This window comes from Podarcis muralis, chromosome Z, assembly GCF_964188315.1.
Source record: "Podarcis muralis chromosome Z, rPodMur119.hap1.1, whole genome shotgun sequence".
NCBI classification, from domain to species: Eukaryota; Metazoa; Chordata; class Lepidosauria; order Squamata; family Lacertidae; genus Podarcis; species Podarcis muralis.
The window spans coordinates 30,323,229-30,341,861 of NC_135673.1; the positions used below are offsets into that span (position 1 = coordinate 30,323,229).

The window sequence follows — 18,633 nt, forward strand, 5'->3', positions numbered from 1 at the left end:
TCTGAACCTGCTGGTATCTCCCTGTGTTCCAACAGGCCCTTTGTGCCCCACCTGGATCATGTTAAGGGAAAACCTGTTAGATTAGACCAGTGGTCCAGCTTCCATCACGTTGGCTGAGGCTGGGGGGTAGTTGGCATCCAACAAAATCAGGACTACTGATTCCTCTCCTCTGATCAGGCTGAGTAATCAGATTCAGGCTGAGTAGTCATATTCACATTGGACAGGATTGCGGAAATGATCTTCTCTGGACCTCTACAAAGCTCCCATCTTCCCTGCTGAATAGCTCTCACCATTAACGAAACTTCACTTAATGGTTAGTTAATATATGCTTCCTCACCATTTCACCCATTAGAACTAGTCTGCTCCATCTTCTGCATGACAGATCTTCAGCTATTTGAAGACAGCTGTCACATCTCCTATGAATGTTCTCTTCTCCAGCCTAAAACATATCTAGCATCCTGCTTCTCACATTGGCCAACTGGATTCCTTAGGGCAGCCTATAAGCAAGATTGAAGGCCGCTATCTTTTCAGTGGTGGCTTTTGTCAGCTGTGAATGTAGAAATTGTCCCTGAAAACTGGGGAGGAGTGGGAGAATCTTTATCAAGTTTATAAGCGTTGGGATCAACCTTAATAACTTTGGATTGTACCCAACTAAGTTCTACTCAGACCAGTAGTCACGTCAATTAATTTCAACAGGTCTGCTCTTTGTAGGGCTAGCACAGGATACAACCCATTACGCTGTGACCTGGGACCATTCTTCCTTTTACTTCCTACCCCCCATTTTTTAAAGCCCCTCTCCACTCTGCATATGTGCAGGTTCCTTGGCCATACCTGGAGTCTCAGTAGAAGAACACAATGATCTAACATTCTCCCATAGGCAATCCAGGAAGGGCAGATGGACAGGGAGCCTGTGGAGATGGCAGAGTGTGAGAGGCTTTTTTTTTTTTTTAAGGAAAAAGTATAAAAGAAAAACCCCCATGGCCATATTTAGTTAAGCACCAACCTTCTGCCCCCTGAAAAATTGAACAAAATTATCTGCCCTCCCACCAAAAAAAAAAGCAAGAAGATAGCTGTTTTTGTAGATGGCAAGGAGTTCCATGAAACAATTTGAACAGAACATCTACACAAAACAACAACAAAATAAAGTGACACACCATTTTGCATTAATATTCACAACCATAATGAAACATGGAAACACGCTTGCAAGCAAACCTTTAATTTCTTATACTAAAGTTCATTTCCAAATTAAAAAAAGAAAAGAAATTTTCTGTAGGAACTTCGTTCTTGAAAGCTCTTGGGAGCAAGCCCTCATTTTGGCTCCCGTATTGATTTGTAAACGTTCAAATACAATTGGGCTACATTCATGCTTTCTGATTTATGCATAGGAGCAGCAATGGCGAAGGAAAAATAGGCAGACTCTCTCTCTTACCCAGCATAAATAACAGCTTAATTGCAAACGCCACAAGAACTACCTAGTGAATGAAATGAATTTGAGCCACCGTTTTTGTACAGAAAGGCTGTGTGTCATTGATAGCTGCATCTTGCTTTACTGTGCTGAACGTAATTGTTATGTTTATGGAATAAACTTACTTTTGTGGCACAAAGCAATCACATAGGCTCAAGCACTGAAGGGCTGTATCACGGACCAATGACCTAGCTATCTCCCACCCAAACTGCATATTGATCATGAGGGGCATTTTTGGCCATTTTGAAGGAGCTGAATTTTAAAACGTCAGTGCAGTGAGCTACACAGTAGCTGAAATGCTACCTGGGCTTTACGCAACCCAATTTAAGCTCTGCTACCTGAGTTTGTCTACCACAGCCTGTCTCTTCTTACAAATATTAACTGTAAATATATCTGTTGCTTCATCCTGGGCCTCAGGCTCTCACCTGTAAAATGGGAATAGCAAGATAGCACCACTGGAAAAACCAACAAGAATGTAAAACATTTTTGCATAATGTAAGTGCTGTGCAAATGGTTACTAATTCTGACTTATTAGTTGGCTTTTTAGATTCAGCAGCACAGAATCACCTCTTGTCCTTTTCTCCTGTATTGGATTCTCAGACAGATTGTCTTATATATTTACAAAGGCCAGTTTCCAACTGTCTCTCAAGGATGAGGAACATGTGGCCTCCTAGATGCTGTTGGGGCTACCACAGTCATCACCCCAGTTGATTGGCCATGCTGGCTTGGGCTGATGAGAGTTGGGAGCCCAACAATACTGTGTGTGACAGGTTTCCCATTCCCACTCTAGCATAACTAAGAAAGAACATTAGTGGCTATGAGGTTTCTCAGAGGGCACTTGCAAAAACAAGCCCTGCTTCAGAGATGTACTTTTCAACCAATACTTTTGGCTCAGTACTTTTGAGCATCAACCAAGTAAACTTGTGCTGTCTTTGGAAAAAAAAACAAATAGATGGTGAGAAATATAGCTCAGTTCTTGAAAGGGATTCAGTGAGCAGGCACCCAAGTGCTACCAAACAACCATTTCCAAGAAATCTATTGAAAGATCTATTTATTTTGCATTTCTACTGAGTATATGACAGAAAAGCTTAAAAACCACTTCTGTGATATTCTGCACAGCCAGTCAAACAAACAAAACAAACAAACAAACAAACAAACAAACAAACAGAAAACACTTGGATCTTTTCCTTTTGGTGAGCTTCTGCTAGATCACTAACAACTGAATGTTCAGTGTCTAGTGCAGGAGTAGCAAGTGTGTCTCCCTCTAGACTTCAGGCTCCAGCTCCATCAGCCCCAACCAACATGGCTAATGGTCAGGGATGGTGGGAACTATAGTCTTGCAACAACTGAAGGGAACCACAGTGGTTACTCCTGGCCTAGCACCTACTAGTCTAACCCAATAGCTGTTTTCAGTTAATAGAATTTTTCCCCACACTTCCTGTAGAGCAAACTGAGTTCCATATGTTGTGCTGCTGCTGACTTTGGCAAAACTGCAATTCTGTGGAATGACGGAATGCCTTATTTACAAACTGATAATCTGTATTTCCAGGAAAAATGAGTCAAGAATGGAGTTATGTTTCAGGACATAGCTTTGGACAAGACTCTCCTGTGCCAACTCAAATCAAGCTATTAAGCAACTCTGTAAAGTCCCGCTAGGATTGCTGGGGTTACATTTTGTGTATGACAGACTGGTTGTTTGGCTGCACTTTGGACTGGGTCAAGCTTCCCCAGACACCATGGTGAAATGAGTTCAGTCTTGGCCTTGCCATCCATTCACTCTTCAGAGGGTCTTTCACTCTCTTCAGTGCTTTTCTCAGGCAAAGTCTCTGGATTGGTCTCAGATGGATTACCAAACCCAGGATCTTCTGGCTGAGTCCCGTCTCCATCGTAGATGATATCTTCTGGATTTGGGGGTGGTGGGCAGAATTCCTCACTGGGAAACATCTCTTGAAATATGGCCTCAGCCTATTTGGAAGGAAGCAAACATTTAGTTAACCTCTTTACTGGCTGAGATTACAAACCAATCCACATGCATATTGTGGTGTGTCCACAAGCAACAAAACCATATTTCACATCTGCCTCGCCACGTGCTAGTTCACAATACTGCTCCTAAGAGATACCCAAGTACTTCCTTTATTCATTCATACTCATCTCTCCCTAAGAAACAGAAAAAGGAGAAAATGTGTGCATGCACACACTTGGACTTTGCTCAGATCCCTTGGAAAAGCTGTAGAATTCATTAGAGCCTTGAAAAGCACACAGAGCTGAAAGAGGAAGTGGGAAAGAGTGTCACTCTTCCAACTTCCTCCTTCCACTGTATGTATTTTTCAAGGTAGAAAAGGTTGCCACCCTTACCATCTCAAGACCAAGAAGGGCAGAGAGTTGGGACTCAAAGGCTTCATAAGTGCCAGGGGGAAGATAACAAAGGCATCATTTCACCTACCACCAAGTTAAAGATTAAGAGCTATATATATAATTATGGGCACAATGCTGTCAGGGTTGAACACTTCTAAATCCCACTGATTTCAAATGGAAGAGAGCTAAGTGAGCAGCATATATTTTTACATTCTGATAACCAGATAGGACTACATAGAAACATTTTCAGCCATGTCTGTCCGAGTGAGCATGCAAGGATAACATGCACAACTTCTTACGCTCACAAGGCTATAGCAACCATTAATTTTTAAATGACTCAGGCCAAGTGAGAATATATGCAAGAAATCTTAAGCAGCTGCAGTTGCCCTCCCTATGGCCATTATCAATGGGCTTTTTAACAGAACAGCTGACACAGCCTGAATGCTCACATCTGATCTGTATATTCAAAGGCTAATAGTAGCCTTAATTTTGTTTTACAAGGCAATAATTTGACTGGTAAGAGGATAAAAGATGAAGATCAAAGACTTATATTGGAAGCAGACGGCTTCTGTGATAATATTAATAAATTATCTTTTCCTCCCTCCTTTTTTTATAAAAAAGATACTGCTGGAGATTATTTATTTCTAGAACTGGGTGAACTCTAGCAAAATCTTCTTAGATGAATTTGGGGGGAAACGCCCAAGCTTCCCCCCTGCTTCCAAAAGACCAAGAAAGGTTGTTTAATATTTTTTTTGGGGGGTGTGTGAAATTTGAAGGCTTGGAGAAATCATCTCTACCCACCTGCCTTCCTACAACACACCAACTGTCTCCATCATAATGGAACTAGGGTGGAAGAAAGGAAACAGCACAGACAAGGAGAGAGGAGGCTGTCTATTCTATATAACCTTCTCTTCTGCTGTCTACCTTTGCTCCATTTCTTCCCTCCTCCCACCCCCAATTCCTCAAACCCATATGAGCCAGCAGAAGAGGGTGTGGGAAAATGTTTGTGCATATAAAAAAGGGCTGATGGAACCATCCCATTGTCGGGGTAGGTCATTTCCCAGTTCACATTAAGAAGCTATAATTAAACGTCCCTGGGTATGGAAGTGAGAGCTGCCCATAGACAATCAATTGATATATCCAAGAGACACATAGCCCCCTCCAAACCCAATAGAGAAGACTCCTCACTCTCTGTAACTCAGCTCTTACTGTGTGAAGCATTTAACTAACAGCCCTGCTAATAGAAATTCCAAAGCAAAGGCAGTTTAATGTTTCCATATGGCAGGCTGGAAGGGCCTAGAGCTAGAGAGAGTGGCTTTAGACAGCCCCATGGTGTATTTAACATTGAATACTGCAGGTCAGACTTGTTCATAACAATCCTGAATGGTTTATAACAATCCTAAAGTGTTCCCAATTTCTCCTATCCCCATTTAGCAGGTTGGGCTGTGAGAGTAGCATGCAACAACCTTGCAGTGTAGTTTGCTGTTATATGAGCAGCAAGTGGGAGAGGGAGAGAGTAGCTTAAGGCAGCGCTGCAATACAATACAATACAATACACTGTGCACACCATAGGTCAAAGGAGGGGCTGAGACTGATCTAGAGTCTCTTGTTTTTTAAGTTTTTATGCTTTCCAAATTTATGCATTTCATTAGTTTTACAATCAATTTAACATTTCAAAGTTTGACTTCCTTCCGCCTCTTTCTTCAGTTCCTGAAATTTATTTTTTAATATCTTCTGCATATCCAAATTCATTTTATTTGTTCATTAAATTATCTACTTTAAATACATATTCTTATGAAACTGCAGGTTATTACAATAATCCTGCTAATGTTTTTATCTGTTTGCAATGTATCTGTAAATATTCGATAAACCATTTCCATTCTTTTATTAAAAGTTTGTTATCTTGATTTCTTATTCTTCCGGTACGTTTCGCTAGATTGGTCTACAGAAGTGGTTCCCAACCTTTCTTTTTAGCAATGCCCCACCTAAGCATCTCTAAAATCCCGATGCCCACCCCCCAACATATAATTCTTATTATTCAAAAAGTGAACTCCTATTCACATGGAGGAAGCCTAAAAGGCCATTCACTGTTATTAACTCATTCTTGAATTGCCTCCCCTTAAAAATCAAATTGCCTCCCATGGGGTGTGTGCCCCACATTGGGAACCACGAGTCTAGAGTCTCAGTCAACCCCCCTGCCTCTCTCAGGTTGCAGCAAAAGGCAGTTTACTGCTCTCAGACCTCCTCCCAGGCCAAGTCCAGCACTCAATTGCATGCAGAAGCCTTGTGCTCCACTGGTACTTGCAACAGACATTGGTTGCAGTTCTAAAAGTAAATAGGACTCCTGTCTTTGATGCTAGCTTGTTCTTTTTTCAGCCCCCTGAGTCACATCTAACTTACTTCAATTTTAATTAACAGGATTTATATGTGGTTTAATCATCCATAACCTCTAAGTGGTTTACATAAGCCAACACATGCAGATTTTGTTGCAGAAACCCCACTTGCCTCTATTTCTTGACTGGCCCACAAAACAAAATAGGTATTACAACCCTGCAGGATACCATCACTCTGAATGTTCTTCAGTCAAAAGCTGAAAAATGTGGGACACCTCCCTTACCTGTTTGACAGCACAGTCATTTCCCAATGCGTTGTCTGGCCCAGAACAAACATAGATGTTGGGAGGCAAATTGGCATAGGATGTCCTGTCTACACCAGAGGAGTCTCTCATGTTGAAATATACCGACCAGAGAATCTGAGGCTTTTGCCCTTCTCCTGCGCCTTCACTTTCTGGAACAACGGGGGGAAGATTTTACTCACCGGAATTAAAATGCAGCAAGACTTGTACAGTACAGCAAAATGTTGGAAAGGCAAATTATTGGAGGTTGTGCTCTAGATTCTCCCACCTTTGGGGATTGTGGACGAGACCCTTTTGTTGCTGGTACCCTGATTGTGTAATAAGTCTCTCTGACATGGATATCTGAAAGCATCTGAGAGCCCCCGTGCTTCTGGTTATTAAATATGGCTTTGTGAAAAGGAACGTTAATGTGGTTACTTACAGCTGCATACAGTGAACAAAGCATCAGACTGATTAATTCAGGGGCCCATGGGAATCATAGAGTTCCTTGAGAAAGTTTTGAACCTCAAACCGGGTAGAAAACCATATTCAAGGAGATTTAGAGCATCTCCTAGAAGGGGTTTCACTCAGAGCAGAGAGTGTTCATGAGCACTGAGATCAACTAAGGAGGATGAGCCCACTGCTTAAGCACTCCAGTATGGGTTTTAGGGCTCAAAATGGAACCAAGGCAACACAGGCTGTTATATACAACAAGCCACAGACTAGCATGCCTTCAAAACAATGGAGGATACCAGCCTCTACTGCCTCAGGAAGCAGTGGCTGACCTCATACACAGGATCTTACTTAGGTGGTATATTCCACACACAGATAGCTTTTCAGGGGCCCTGTTCAGATGTGTGTATATATAATTCTGTAGCAATGAGGGTGGTATGTTGGACTGAGAATATATGGCTTCAAATCCACACTTACGCATGAAGCTCACTAGGCAACTTGCGGCCAGTCGCTATGGCCCTAATTGCACTTCATATTAAACCACAGGTTATAACAAACCATAGTTTAACATGAACAAGCAGTGTGCTGGTACACCCTGCTCAAAATTTCCTGTGGTACATCTCCCCTGCTCTGCCATGTCACAGACAACACAAGCACACCTGTATCATCTGAACTTGGGCTCTTGTTTCATTTCCCACACACAGAGACCATGAGCAGTCAACCAGGATTTGTTGTTGGCTTTCTGTTTGGGAATATTAAGTCTTGCTGCTCTGCATTTTAATTATGTGTACATGACTGGGAAAGAAGTGGTAACCAACCCTGAGGCTTTTAAGGCAGGGAAGAGGGGGAAACACACACACCCCTGAAATAAAATTTAAAACAAATGCTATGCTCACATTGCTTAGAAAGAAAGAAGCCTTTCATAATGGATAAGAACAGAGGTTTGAAGGTATTTTTAAAAGGCAAGCACAGGACAACTAATCTCTCTCTCTCCCTCTCTCTCTCTCTCTCTCTCTGTGTGTGTGTGTGTGTGTTTAAACAGATGTATAATGACTGTTCTCAAGGAGAGAGCAGTTTACCTTTTCCAATCTATTTGGAAGGGATAGTCAACCAGCATAAAGCCTGACGCAGTGCATTCTTTTAAAAATATTATTAAAAGTTCCTAGTACTCTTAAAAAAAAAGAAGTTACTTCTTCCTCATTTAGGCAAGAAAATGAATAGAGTCCTCTTCTTCAGGTGACTTTGCTTCTCTGACCTGCCATGGCCCAGTGCTCACTTTATCTGGTGATTCATTTTCAATAACTCCAACAGTATTTGTTCTGACATTTTAATTAAAATATGACCACTACCTCATCTTGATGATAAAAAGGCCTATGTGTCAGTGAAAACTAGCTTCTCAGTGCCTCAGTGCACCTGAGGACCCTCCTGATCACAGAGTTGCTCCAAAAGAATTTCAGGCAGCTTCTAAACAATACATCACTTCAAAACCAGATCACTTTAAGCATTAAGATTAATGTTAAGAAGGAGGCAGGAGGGAAAGGACAAGATGATGCTAAGTGGCAATCTAACCACTTTTTCGTATTCCGAGGTGTGTTTTTTTCAGATCTGTACAATGCTGGTTTGGTTTCAGGTTTTTCCCCCCTCTTTAAGTTAAATTACGGGAGATGAATTGGGAGCAATAGAAAATGGAATTGCAGTGTTTATATGAACCGTCTCTCTGGTCTGCCAATGGGAGTTGAAAAAGTAATACCTGCATAAATAAATAGCCCTACAAATTTATAGTGTGATTTGTTGTTATTCTGCATGATTAAGTCCCATGGCACTTCAAAGCAAGTGCCTCCCCAGACAATACTGAACCTGGACAGTCACCATAGGAGGACCATGGCACATCCAGAGAGGCCCATAGAACTAGCTTCTCATTTTGTCTGATAAAACATAAAGTAAATAAAAAGATGCACACACATAATCAGCCAGGCTTTTGACGTGACTTCTGATACCTAAGTGGCGGAATGGCTGTCAATCAACTTGGGCTGAGAGAAAAGATTGTAAAGCATGACTTTTGTTTTAAAGTAAAACAAAACAAAGCATTTACCTGTTTCTGTACTTTCACTGAACAACTGGCCCACAACAGGCTCCAGATCTTCTTTAGCAGTTTTAATGGACGAACAAGTTAAATGCACCAAATCTGTTGGAATGGGATAGAAAGGCACTTTTAGGATACTCCACAGCATGGCATTCACAATTTTGACTATTAGTGTTAAAAGTGTAGGTCAGCTTGGAACTAGGCTGTATCACATGGAAACAGTGCAGCGTTTATCAGGTCAGACTTCTGGGGCGAAGAAGCTGCAACTTTCTTGGGACAACAACATTCAATGGCAGTGATATGGCATGGTAAACTTCCTCATTGCACTAAAACGTGGTCATGTGAATCCACCCTGAACTGCATTTAAAATTGCACATAGCTTTGCAATTTAAAATAATTTCCAACCCAGGTGACAACAATTAAAAAGAAGAAGAAGCAAGCACCACCAACTGAAATCAAGTCATGAGTAAAATACCTTAAACACTATTTCAGCTATTAATATGCAAAAATCAATCTTTGTCCCTCCCCACTTTCTAAAATAACTGGATAAGCCTTTAAAAAAAACAACAACAACCCAACAACCCAACAACAACCTCTCCATAAAAATTTCAAAGAAAGAAGCTTGCACTTTGAATATGAGCAACAGAGAACTTTCGAATGCTGAGTCTGGCCACTGCCATTGAATGCCCCAATAGCATCCAGTTCCTCTACCATCTTGTGATGGACAATTCCATCGTCTAGATTCCCTTCCAAGGTTTCCGAGAGCAGGGTCTCCAGAAGTGATCATCACAAATAAGAAGGTTCTATAGACAGCAGAAGAAGAACCTTGCTGAAACAGGCCAAAGGCCTATCTGATCCAGCACTCTGTTCTCAAAGTGGCCAGCCAGATGTCTAAAAGAAAACTGCAAGCGGAACCTGAGAATAACACACACTCCCCACCTGCAATTTCTTCCAGCAAGTGGCATTCAGAGTCATACTGTGACAACTGGAGGTAGAACTACAGCCACTGTGGCTGGTTGCTGCACCTCTGTGGATGCTCCCCCAGAGCATTCTAATCATTTTTTAGGTTAAAAAAAAAACACCACACCTGTCCACACTCTAAATTTGAGTTTTATCTTGATTATTTGCTTTGCTTGTTTTATCATTTGACTTTTTGGAATCTACATTTTAATGCTTAACTTTTATTATTGTTTAACCTATTCTTCCCATATGCCTTCAGAATTCTTAAATAATAAAAAGGAGTGATATAATTTTAAAAATAAATAAATAAGCAAATGCAGAGAAAACTGAAGCGTTTGCTATTTTGTAGAACGTTTGCCATAAAATCTTTTTTTTTCTATTAAAACCACGATAATTGAAGTTCACTTTAATTTACTATATAATTATCTGATCACATGTGATGTTACTGCTATGAGCCATCACCATGCCCCCCACCCCACCGCCTTGGCAGTGTGTCTCTGATGTAATTGGGTTTAACTAAATTAGTTATACAGTGTGCCACTGCTGGTCTTTGAGTAATTCATTTAGGGCTGGGGAGGGCACCCTGTCTGTATAGCCTAAGGAAGTGGTTTCCAATTAGCTATGTATTGTGGACCCCCTGATTTTCAAAAGCCAAGCCATGGGCCCCCCTTTTTGATATCTCTACTGTACTTTTTGTTATGTGAATGGTGCTAAAGCATCCCTGGATGGGTTACGTGGACACCCTGGGGTCCATGGACCACCAGTTGGGAACAACTGGCCTAAGGGAAATCCTACATCAGTCATACTGTGGGGAAGAGGAGGAGGAGGAGGAGTTTGGATTTGATATCCCGCTTTATCACTACCTGAAGGAGTCTCAAAGCGGCTAACATTCTCCTTTCCCTTCCTCCCCCACAACAAACACTCTGTGAGGTGAGTGGGGCTGAGAGACTTCAGAGAAGTGCGACTAGCTCAAGGTCACCCAGCAGCTGCATGTGGAAGAGCGGGGAATCGAACCCGGTTCAGCCAGATTACGAGTCTACTGCTCTTAACCACTACACTACACTGGCCCATTGATTTCAATGGGTCAACTCTGAATATGACTAGTGTTGGAAAGTGCTCTCAGTACTTAGGGCACGAAGAAGGGAGTTTGGTTCCACTCAGCGGGCAACATCAGTTACATGCCTGTCTTCTGCACCATGTGACCCAAGGTCAGGTGTATCTGCATGCTTATCTTGCATAAATGAGTGGAAGAGATCATCCATGTTAATAACCATTAACATCAAACATCCAAAAAAATAAAAGGAAAAGGGAAATATTCTTTATGCTTTGTCCAAAATCCAGACACAATTAGATTCATACAGATCTGGCCAACTCACAAACATCTTAATTATAGATGTTTGTATTTTCATATGCTTGTGTAATTATATACTTATAAACTGCTTAGAAAACTACGTGGTAAATATATTAATAAATAATAGCCAGGTAGGGATTTGAACATGGAACTCAATGTCCAAGCTGAAAGCTATATTCATGACAGCACAATGACAATAGCAAACAGTTTGCAAAATAGAAAAAAGCATATATGCTAACTTGGGGGGAGGGGGAACTGCACCCATTGAAGCTAAAGGAACACTTTAAAAATGTTTGAGAACAGCCATAACCAGATGGGGCAAGCAGGGCAGAGGAATGCGATGGGTGTTTACCCTCCATTTGGCAATACAGTTGTAAACTCATTGACTAGAGAAGAAAAGCTAAGTGCTAATGCCTTGCAGATATGGGCTTCCTGTGGTGTGCTATAATAGAGTTTTTTATATATATATAAAAATTAGCTAACCACCTGTCATTTTAATGAATGAGCATTAGCAGTCCAATTGACCTGAAGTGTAAATACATAATTATAGACTTTTTAATAAAAGCTTATTAAAGTGATTTTTAATAACAAAAGGTGGTAGTGGGGAAAACACACAAAGTCTATAGGCAGATCATAAGAACAGCTACTTCTCAAACTAGTGCAGAACTTCCTTAGTTTTCATTGTTTGCAATTTATTAATCTTGGAAAGTCAAGGAAGTGGGTGTCTCACCTATGCTGGCACTGAGCTCTTTAACTAAATGTATGTTCAATTTTTTGGGACACAAAATGAGCAGGTTTGGTGTGAGCTTGTGGCATTTTGAGACAGCAGCTGATGACACACTACCTGGAAAGGTCCTTAAGTGATACTTGCCCTGTCTCCCCTCTACACACACTGTAAGCAACTGGGTATGAGAAAGGTCTCTCCTCTCTCACTAGTTATTGCAACTTCCACCCCCCATCCCATTGTGCAAGCAGGATAGTTCTACCTGTAAAATGAACCCCACACAAGGTCAATATACCAGCGATAATACAGAAGTTCTATTTTTTTTTAAAAATTCCCCAAGCAACTGGAAACAGTTATGTTTTAGACCCTCTTAGTTTATTATGTTCAGAGTAGAACTTTAATAGTAAACGTTCTGTTGTCAAGAAAAGGCAAATGGATAGGAAATTAAATTGCCTGGGCAAGTATTTGTTCCAACCTTTAACATCCGCATTTCAATGCAGTTTATTTGAAAAACCTTTCTAATAAGGAGATCTCTTAGAGGAAATGCCACAAAGCCCTTTTCAGGAATGTCATTACTTTTCTATACAATATATTATATACTGTTAAAACACAGAAATCATCAAAAAAACTTTATTGCTGTATTAACAAGGTCCCATTTCCTTTAAGCTATTCTTATGCAAATACATATATATTAATCTCATTTACTGCTGCTACATTTTGTAGCTGCAACCATTTAAATAGGTAACAGAATTGGCTACATATTGGGTTTTGGCCTGGCAGATAAAGGGCTCGGGAGATTGATGCAAACAGAAGATTGCAGAAATACTGGGGATATGGGATAATTTTATATTGAATCTTCTATCAAATTTCTCCAAATTTTGCAATGCAATTCTCTAAGTTGTTCTTGTTGGCATCTGTTTGTCTCAAGAGACAACTGAGTGTGCCTCCAGAGGTGAATTCAAACTGCTGCATTAGCTGACCTCCCTGGAGTGCTAGCCTGGGCAGTGTGTGTGGATGTCCTGAGATGCCCAGATGACATGTACCAAAGGAAAGCAGAGCAGTATGTTTGGCAGCAGCTTGGCTGAAGGAGTTGCCAAAAGGAGGCATACAAGGCGCCATCCAAGCGTCTTAGGGACTCCACTCCAGATTTGTGTAGGGTTTACTCCTGAGCCTTTTCTACTCCCAAAAGAGAAGGCTCCAACAAAGTTTAGGATATGAGTTTTCCTTCTGCTAGATGGGCTTCCTTCCCGGGTTGACAAGCCCTATCTGCCTCTCCATAGCATGTGCAGAAACTGCCTTCTTGACCACTGAACCCACAATCGGTCTTGACTGCTCAATCCACCAGAGCATGTCTTTGCATGCAGGGGAAGTCTCTAACTGACCGAGGGTTTGAGACCCATCAGCTACCCTCACCTGGTCTAGCTGGTAGGTCAAAGCTGTTCCTGATGTGTGGCCGCTGTCACATTCTGACAGTTTGCAGGAGCCGCAAGTGAGAGCTGAGTGCAGGGTGGGGACCAAAGGTGGACAAACCACCCCAGAAGGAGCATGGTGCATCCCCCACCAGAGGTACTACTTCTCCCCTAACACCCCAAGTAACGGGCACAAAGATAAATATACTAAAAAAGGATCCAAAAAAGGGTATATAAGTGAAAACAGCATACAAAAATGCACCATATTAGGAAAAACAGCTTGCAATTATATATATAGATTTTCAGAACTTTTTTTAATATAAAAAAAGAATTTGCAAACAAATGTGGAAAACTGAATTTAAAATTAGAAAAAAAGAAACAGAATCTGAAATTGACAGATTTGCTCATCCCTAAGAACACACACAGAGGAATCTATGCCAGAGAGCAGCTGTTGGTGACATGTTCCTGGAGTGTATCTACTGCTGTATCTACTACTACTACTACTACTTGCAAGTCCCTTTCACACCAGTGTAAGTCAGGACAAATATGCATGCTGCTATCAAGCATGTATTGGCTACATTCCTGAAATTTATAGGGTGTTTGCCATTCCTACTGAGAGTTGGCACTTCCTTTCTTGCCACAATAAAAAAGAACAAAGTCAGAACATGTACTCACATGTATTTTTCATGCATGTCATGGTTGAAGAACATAGTTCTATGAGGCAGACAGCAGGCTGACCTGGCTCCATAGGTGGGACAGTCAAAATGGAAATCTGGAAAGCAAAGAAAACAGAATCTCTTTAAAAAGTCTTCCAAAAGAATCCATCTAGTAGTTCTTTGCAGGCTACAATGCAAGGCCCTTTTGCCTTTGCACCAGCATATTTAGCATATTATAAACCCAAGTCTGCCAAAGCGCTATTCAAAAAGAGACTGAGGGATGTTTGCCCCTGCTGCCTAATTTATGCCTATTTTATTGAAAGCCACAACCACTGTGCTCTTCTCAATGGTATGCTTTGCTTATGAAAAGTGCAGCATTTAGATTTCAGCAATAAACAATGTCTACTAAGGAAATGGCCACTATGGAAATGTGATTGGAGGCGCTGTATTTGTTCACATGGGATGTATTTGTGGAGGTGGAACATATCCCTTGCTCTACAATTGATTGTCCCATTCAAAGTGAGACTAGAAATAAATTAATAATAATAATAATAATAATAATAATAATAATAATAATAATTTTTATTTGTATCCCGCCCTCCTAGTCAAGTAGCTTCATCTACATTGGCTGCAGAGATTTTCCAAATTTAAACCAGGCAACTTTATATGCATACTTATGTAATAGGATTATTTTAAAGGATCTCTGGTTTTATCTGATTTGCAAAGCTGATCTGTAAGGCTGATCTGTATACTTGTTCCTGTTACAACCTACAGTTTATAGTTTTAGATTTGGAAGTTATACAGAGATGCAGTGGGGTGTAGAACATTGACCTTGAATGTGGAGGACATTTGTCCAAATCCTCACTTAGCCATGAAGTTCACTGGCAAATTTAGGTCAATCATAGCCTCGGTTTAATCTACCAATAGGGCTGTTGTAAAACTACAATGGGATCACATTCAAGTATATCAATTCCCTTGAAGGAAGGCCATGGTTTCAAGCAACCTGTTGTTTGTCTGGACCTGGTATGTGTTTGGATGGGAGACTGCTTGGGATCCCAAATGTACATGCTTGAAGACTACCATGTTGGAAGAAAGCTGGAATTATAATTGCAATAAAATAGAGATCCAAATATAAATGAGATATATAGATTATGTGCAGAGAAGTGGGACCAGATCTCTAACTTGATGTTTATCAGCTCCATCTATCTGTTAGGCAGGTTAGATCCAGGTTAAGTTGTTGTGTCCAACTTGTTTCTTTGATTTCAATGGGACTAAAGTGTGATTAACTTAACCTGGATCCAACACCTAACCTTTGCTTATACTTAAGAATTAACTTCATTGATCAAGCATCTATGATCTTGTTTGTCCATTTCCAAGTTTTGAGCATTCAAACTTAAAAACTCTCCTGTTTCCTGGCATTTGCTGTTTCCTGGCATTGCATGGTGACAAAGGCACTTAAATGGCTTTACAATGAATGGAAATTGTGATTGAAAATACAGTCACAAGCAAGCAGCTGTTTATAAGGCAGAAAGTTACCAATGCTTAATGGATGTGCTAACCTGCTGATCTGAGCTTGCCTTCAAAATCGACCGATCAGTAATGAGAACCGCTCTGGAGATCTGCCTGTAAGTGAATAAAGCAATTATGGTCTATCACCAAAACATAAGAGGAAAGCAGCCATATGGATTCAGGGTTTCTCTCTCTCCAAAAATAAGTATTACCACCATGAGAAACTAACATTCCACCAGCTTGCACATTGCTAATGACACATTTGCATATGGCCAGCTTAGCTAAGAAATTAACAATGACTCAAGTGCATGCATATATGAAGGCTGCCAGATCTGACTCTTAATATTTATCAAGTTATAATGAATATACTCAGTACTCCGTATGGAACATAATGTTTACTTCACCCATCACAGAATCACTCTAATAGCAAATTGTTTTAGAGTGTAGAAATATGCAAACACATCAACCAATACAGCCAATGACTGAGAGCCAAAGAACCTTGCAGCTAGTGGGAATACACCTAGAGGCTTTGGGCTTATGTTTCTCCCACAACACGCCACATGGCAAACTACCTTTGAAATGACATTCAACAGCAGCTTGCAGTAAGGTGTAGGGTTCTGATGTATTTTAAAAATTTCTCTAGGCCAGAGGAAGGGAACCTGTAGCCATCCAGGTGTCACTTCATTCCATCTCCCATCCGCCCCTACCAACATGGCCAATGGTCAAGGATAATGAGTCTTGGCATGCAACAACACCAAGAGAGCAGCAGGTTCTTCATCCCTTATGTTCACCTAAAATAGCTATTTGGATCTTTGCCACTACAAATATGAAAAGAATAAGAAATTTATAAATGTGGAACCACTGCCAAATGACGAAAGTAGGAGAACCTAAGGCCAAGGGCACTTCTGCCACCACCAACTGAACAAAACAGAGTGTGTGGAGGGCGCAAGAATTTGCTGGAGTAGTCTGCTACTATTAGAAGCTGCTGCAGATAGAAGTCATGGATCTGAGTGCTGTTGATCCACATGGAGAGTCACCAGGGTTGCATGTTTTGTTCTATATTGAGATATACATAGAACATAGGAAGCTGCCTTATAGAGTCAGGCCATTGTAGAACGTTCAGTATTTGTCTATACCAGGTGCGAGGAACATTTCACCTTCCAAATGTTGCTGAACAACTCTCACCACCCCTGGTCATTGGTTACACTTGCTGCAGCTGATGTGAGTCGCATTTCAGCAACATCTGAACAGCCAATGGTTCTCCAGGGGGTTTACACTGATTGATAACAGTTCTTCAGGGTTTCACATAGGGGACATTCCCAAACCTACCTGGAGATGCTGGAGATTGAGCCTGGGACCTTCTGCATGCAAAGCAAATACTCTACCACTGAGCTACAGACCTTCTCCTGAATAGTTCCTGGGCTTGTGACTCTGCCTACCTATGCTAGCCTTCATTTTCCTCTCACCAGGAATGACTAGAAAGACTCCCAAATCAGGCTCTAGATTTGCTTGGTCAACAGCAGTATTCACTGGATCATGATTATGGTTCCTGGGGCTCACTATGCAGCTGCTTTCAGCTCAGCTCTGCCATCAATGAAGTGTACAGTGGTACCTCGGGTAAAGAACTTAATTCGTTCTTGAGGTCTGTTCTTAACCTGAAGCACCAGTTTAGCAAATGGGACCTCCAGGTGCCGCTGCGCCGCCGCTGCACAATTTCTGTTCTCATCCTGAAGCAAAGTTCTTAACTTGAGGTACTATTTCTGGATTAGCGGAGACTGTAACCTGAAGCGTCTGTAACCTGAAGCATCTGTAACCTGAAGCGTCTGTGACCCGAGGTACCATTGTATATGGATAGCATCTTGCCAATATGTTAGTGAAGAACAAGCAGCACAACATAACTGAAGGGGGGCGGGACGGAAATGTGATTATTTGGCAATCAACATGGTGTTTCTCAAAAGACACATCGGACCAAGCTTCCTTATTTGATAAAATAATGGGCTGCATAGGCAAGGGGAAGGTATACCTCTGTAATTAAGATTCTTGGACTTCAAGCCATAATTTTGATCTAGTTCCATATGTTTTCTTTACTGAAGAGACTGAAACCACTGCCCGGGGGGGGGGGGGAATCATGTAATGTGATGAACTTGAAATTGGCTGAAGAAGTACATGTAAAGGAGGAGTGTGCAAAGGAGGAGTAATAAACAGCCTTATGACAGACTGGAAATGGAGACTTCTGCACAGATCAATAGTGGCTATCACATTATTGGATATCTTCAGCTACAACGAGGATGAAGAATGAAGTGTATGTACCACATTTGTAAGAAATCCTGTTTCCCACAGTAGCCAGCCAAATGCTTTGTGGAAGCCCACAAGCAGGAGTTAAGTGAAACAGGCCTCTACTGCTATTTTTTTCCTCAGTAACTGGTATTCAGAGGCATTTTGCCTGGAGATAGTAAACAGCCAGCATGACTTCCTCCAGGAGTTTATCCGTAAGAACTTAATGGCTACAAGGTTCAATAAATTTAATTGGCTTTAAAAAAAAAAGACTAAGTTTTCAGAAAGCAAGGGGCTCTTTTTTTATTTGGACATCACAATGCGTTCAAAAAGAGTCCTGGTGCACCAGACCAAAGGGCCACCTAGTCCAGCATCTCCATAGTGGCCAACCAGATGCTCGTCCTCATTCTTGCCTCTCAGCAACTAGTACAAGGCATGGTGCCTCCAGATGCAGAGGCAGCATGCCTATGAATACCAATTCCTGGGAGACAACAGGTGAGGGCTATTGCCCTCACAACCCACTGGTGGGCTTCCCAGAAGCATCTGATCAGCTATTACTGAGAGAGTAAGGCTCTTCCTAGGTCCTTATCACTCCAATGTTTGCTTGCTACTCCAAGTTTCTCTTTCAGCTCTTCAAAGTAATGTTTGAAGCTGACCTAAAGTTCAAGCAATGATTGAAACTTTCCTTATAAATAGAGACAGTGAGCTGACATAGAAGGAAAGTGGGGGGAAGTATCACTCCTTTAATTACCTTGTTTTGGTTAAATACCTTCTGAAGCA

At 41.2% G+C, this 18,633-nt stretch overlaps 1 protein-coding gene across 1 annotated transcript in view; it reads right to left on the bottom strand.

Moving 5' to 3' along the window:
- Nucleotides 1–1,195: 1,195 nt before the first annotated feature.
- Nucleotides 1,196–18,633, bottom strand: part of CHM (CHM Rab escort protein) — a 67,438-nt gene continuing 50,000 nt past the window's right edge. The window contains exons 11-15 of the mRNA XM_028714708.2: nucleotides 15,630–15,693; nucleotides 14,090–14,186; nucleotides 8,980–9,072; nucleotides 6,438–6,607; nucleotides 1,196–3,430 (exon numbers count right to left, since the gene is read on the bottom strand). Of these exons, the coding sequence (XP_028570541.2) occupies nucleotides 3,239–3,430; nucleotides 6,438–6,607; nucleotides 8,980–9,072; nucleotides 14,090–14,186; nucleotides 15,630–15,693 (616 nt within the window). The 3' untranslated portion in view covers nucleotides 1,196–3,238. The remainder of the gene's footprint in view (nucleotides 3,431–6,437; nucleotides 6,608–8,979; nucleotides 9,073–14,089; nucleotides 14,187–15,629; nucleotides 15,694–18,633) is intronic.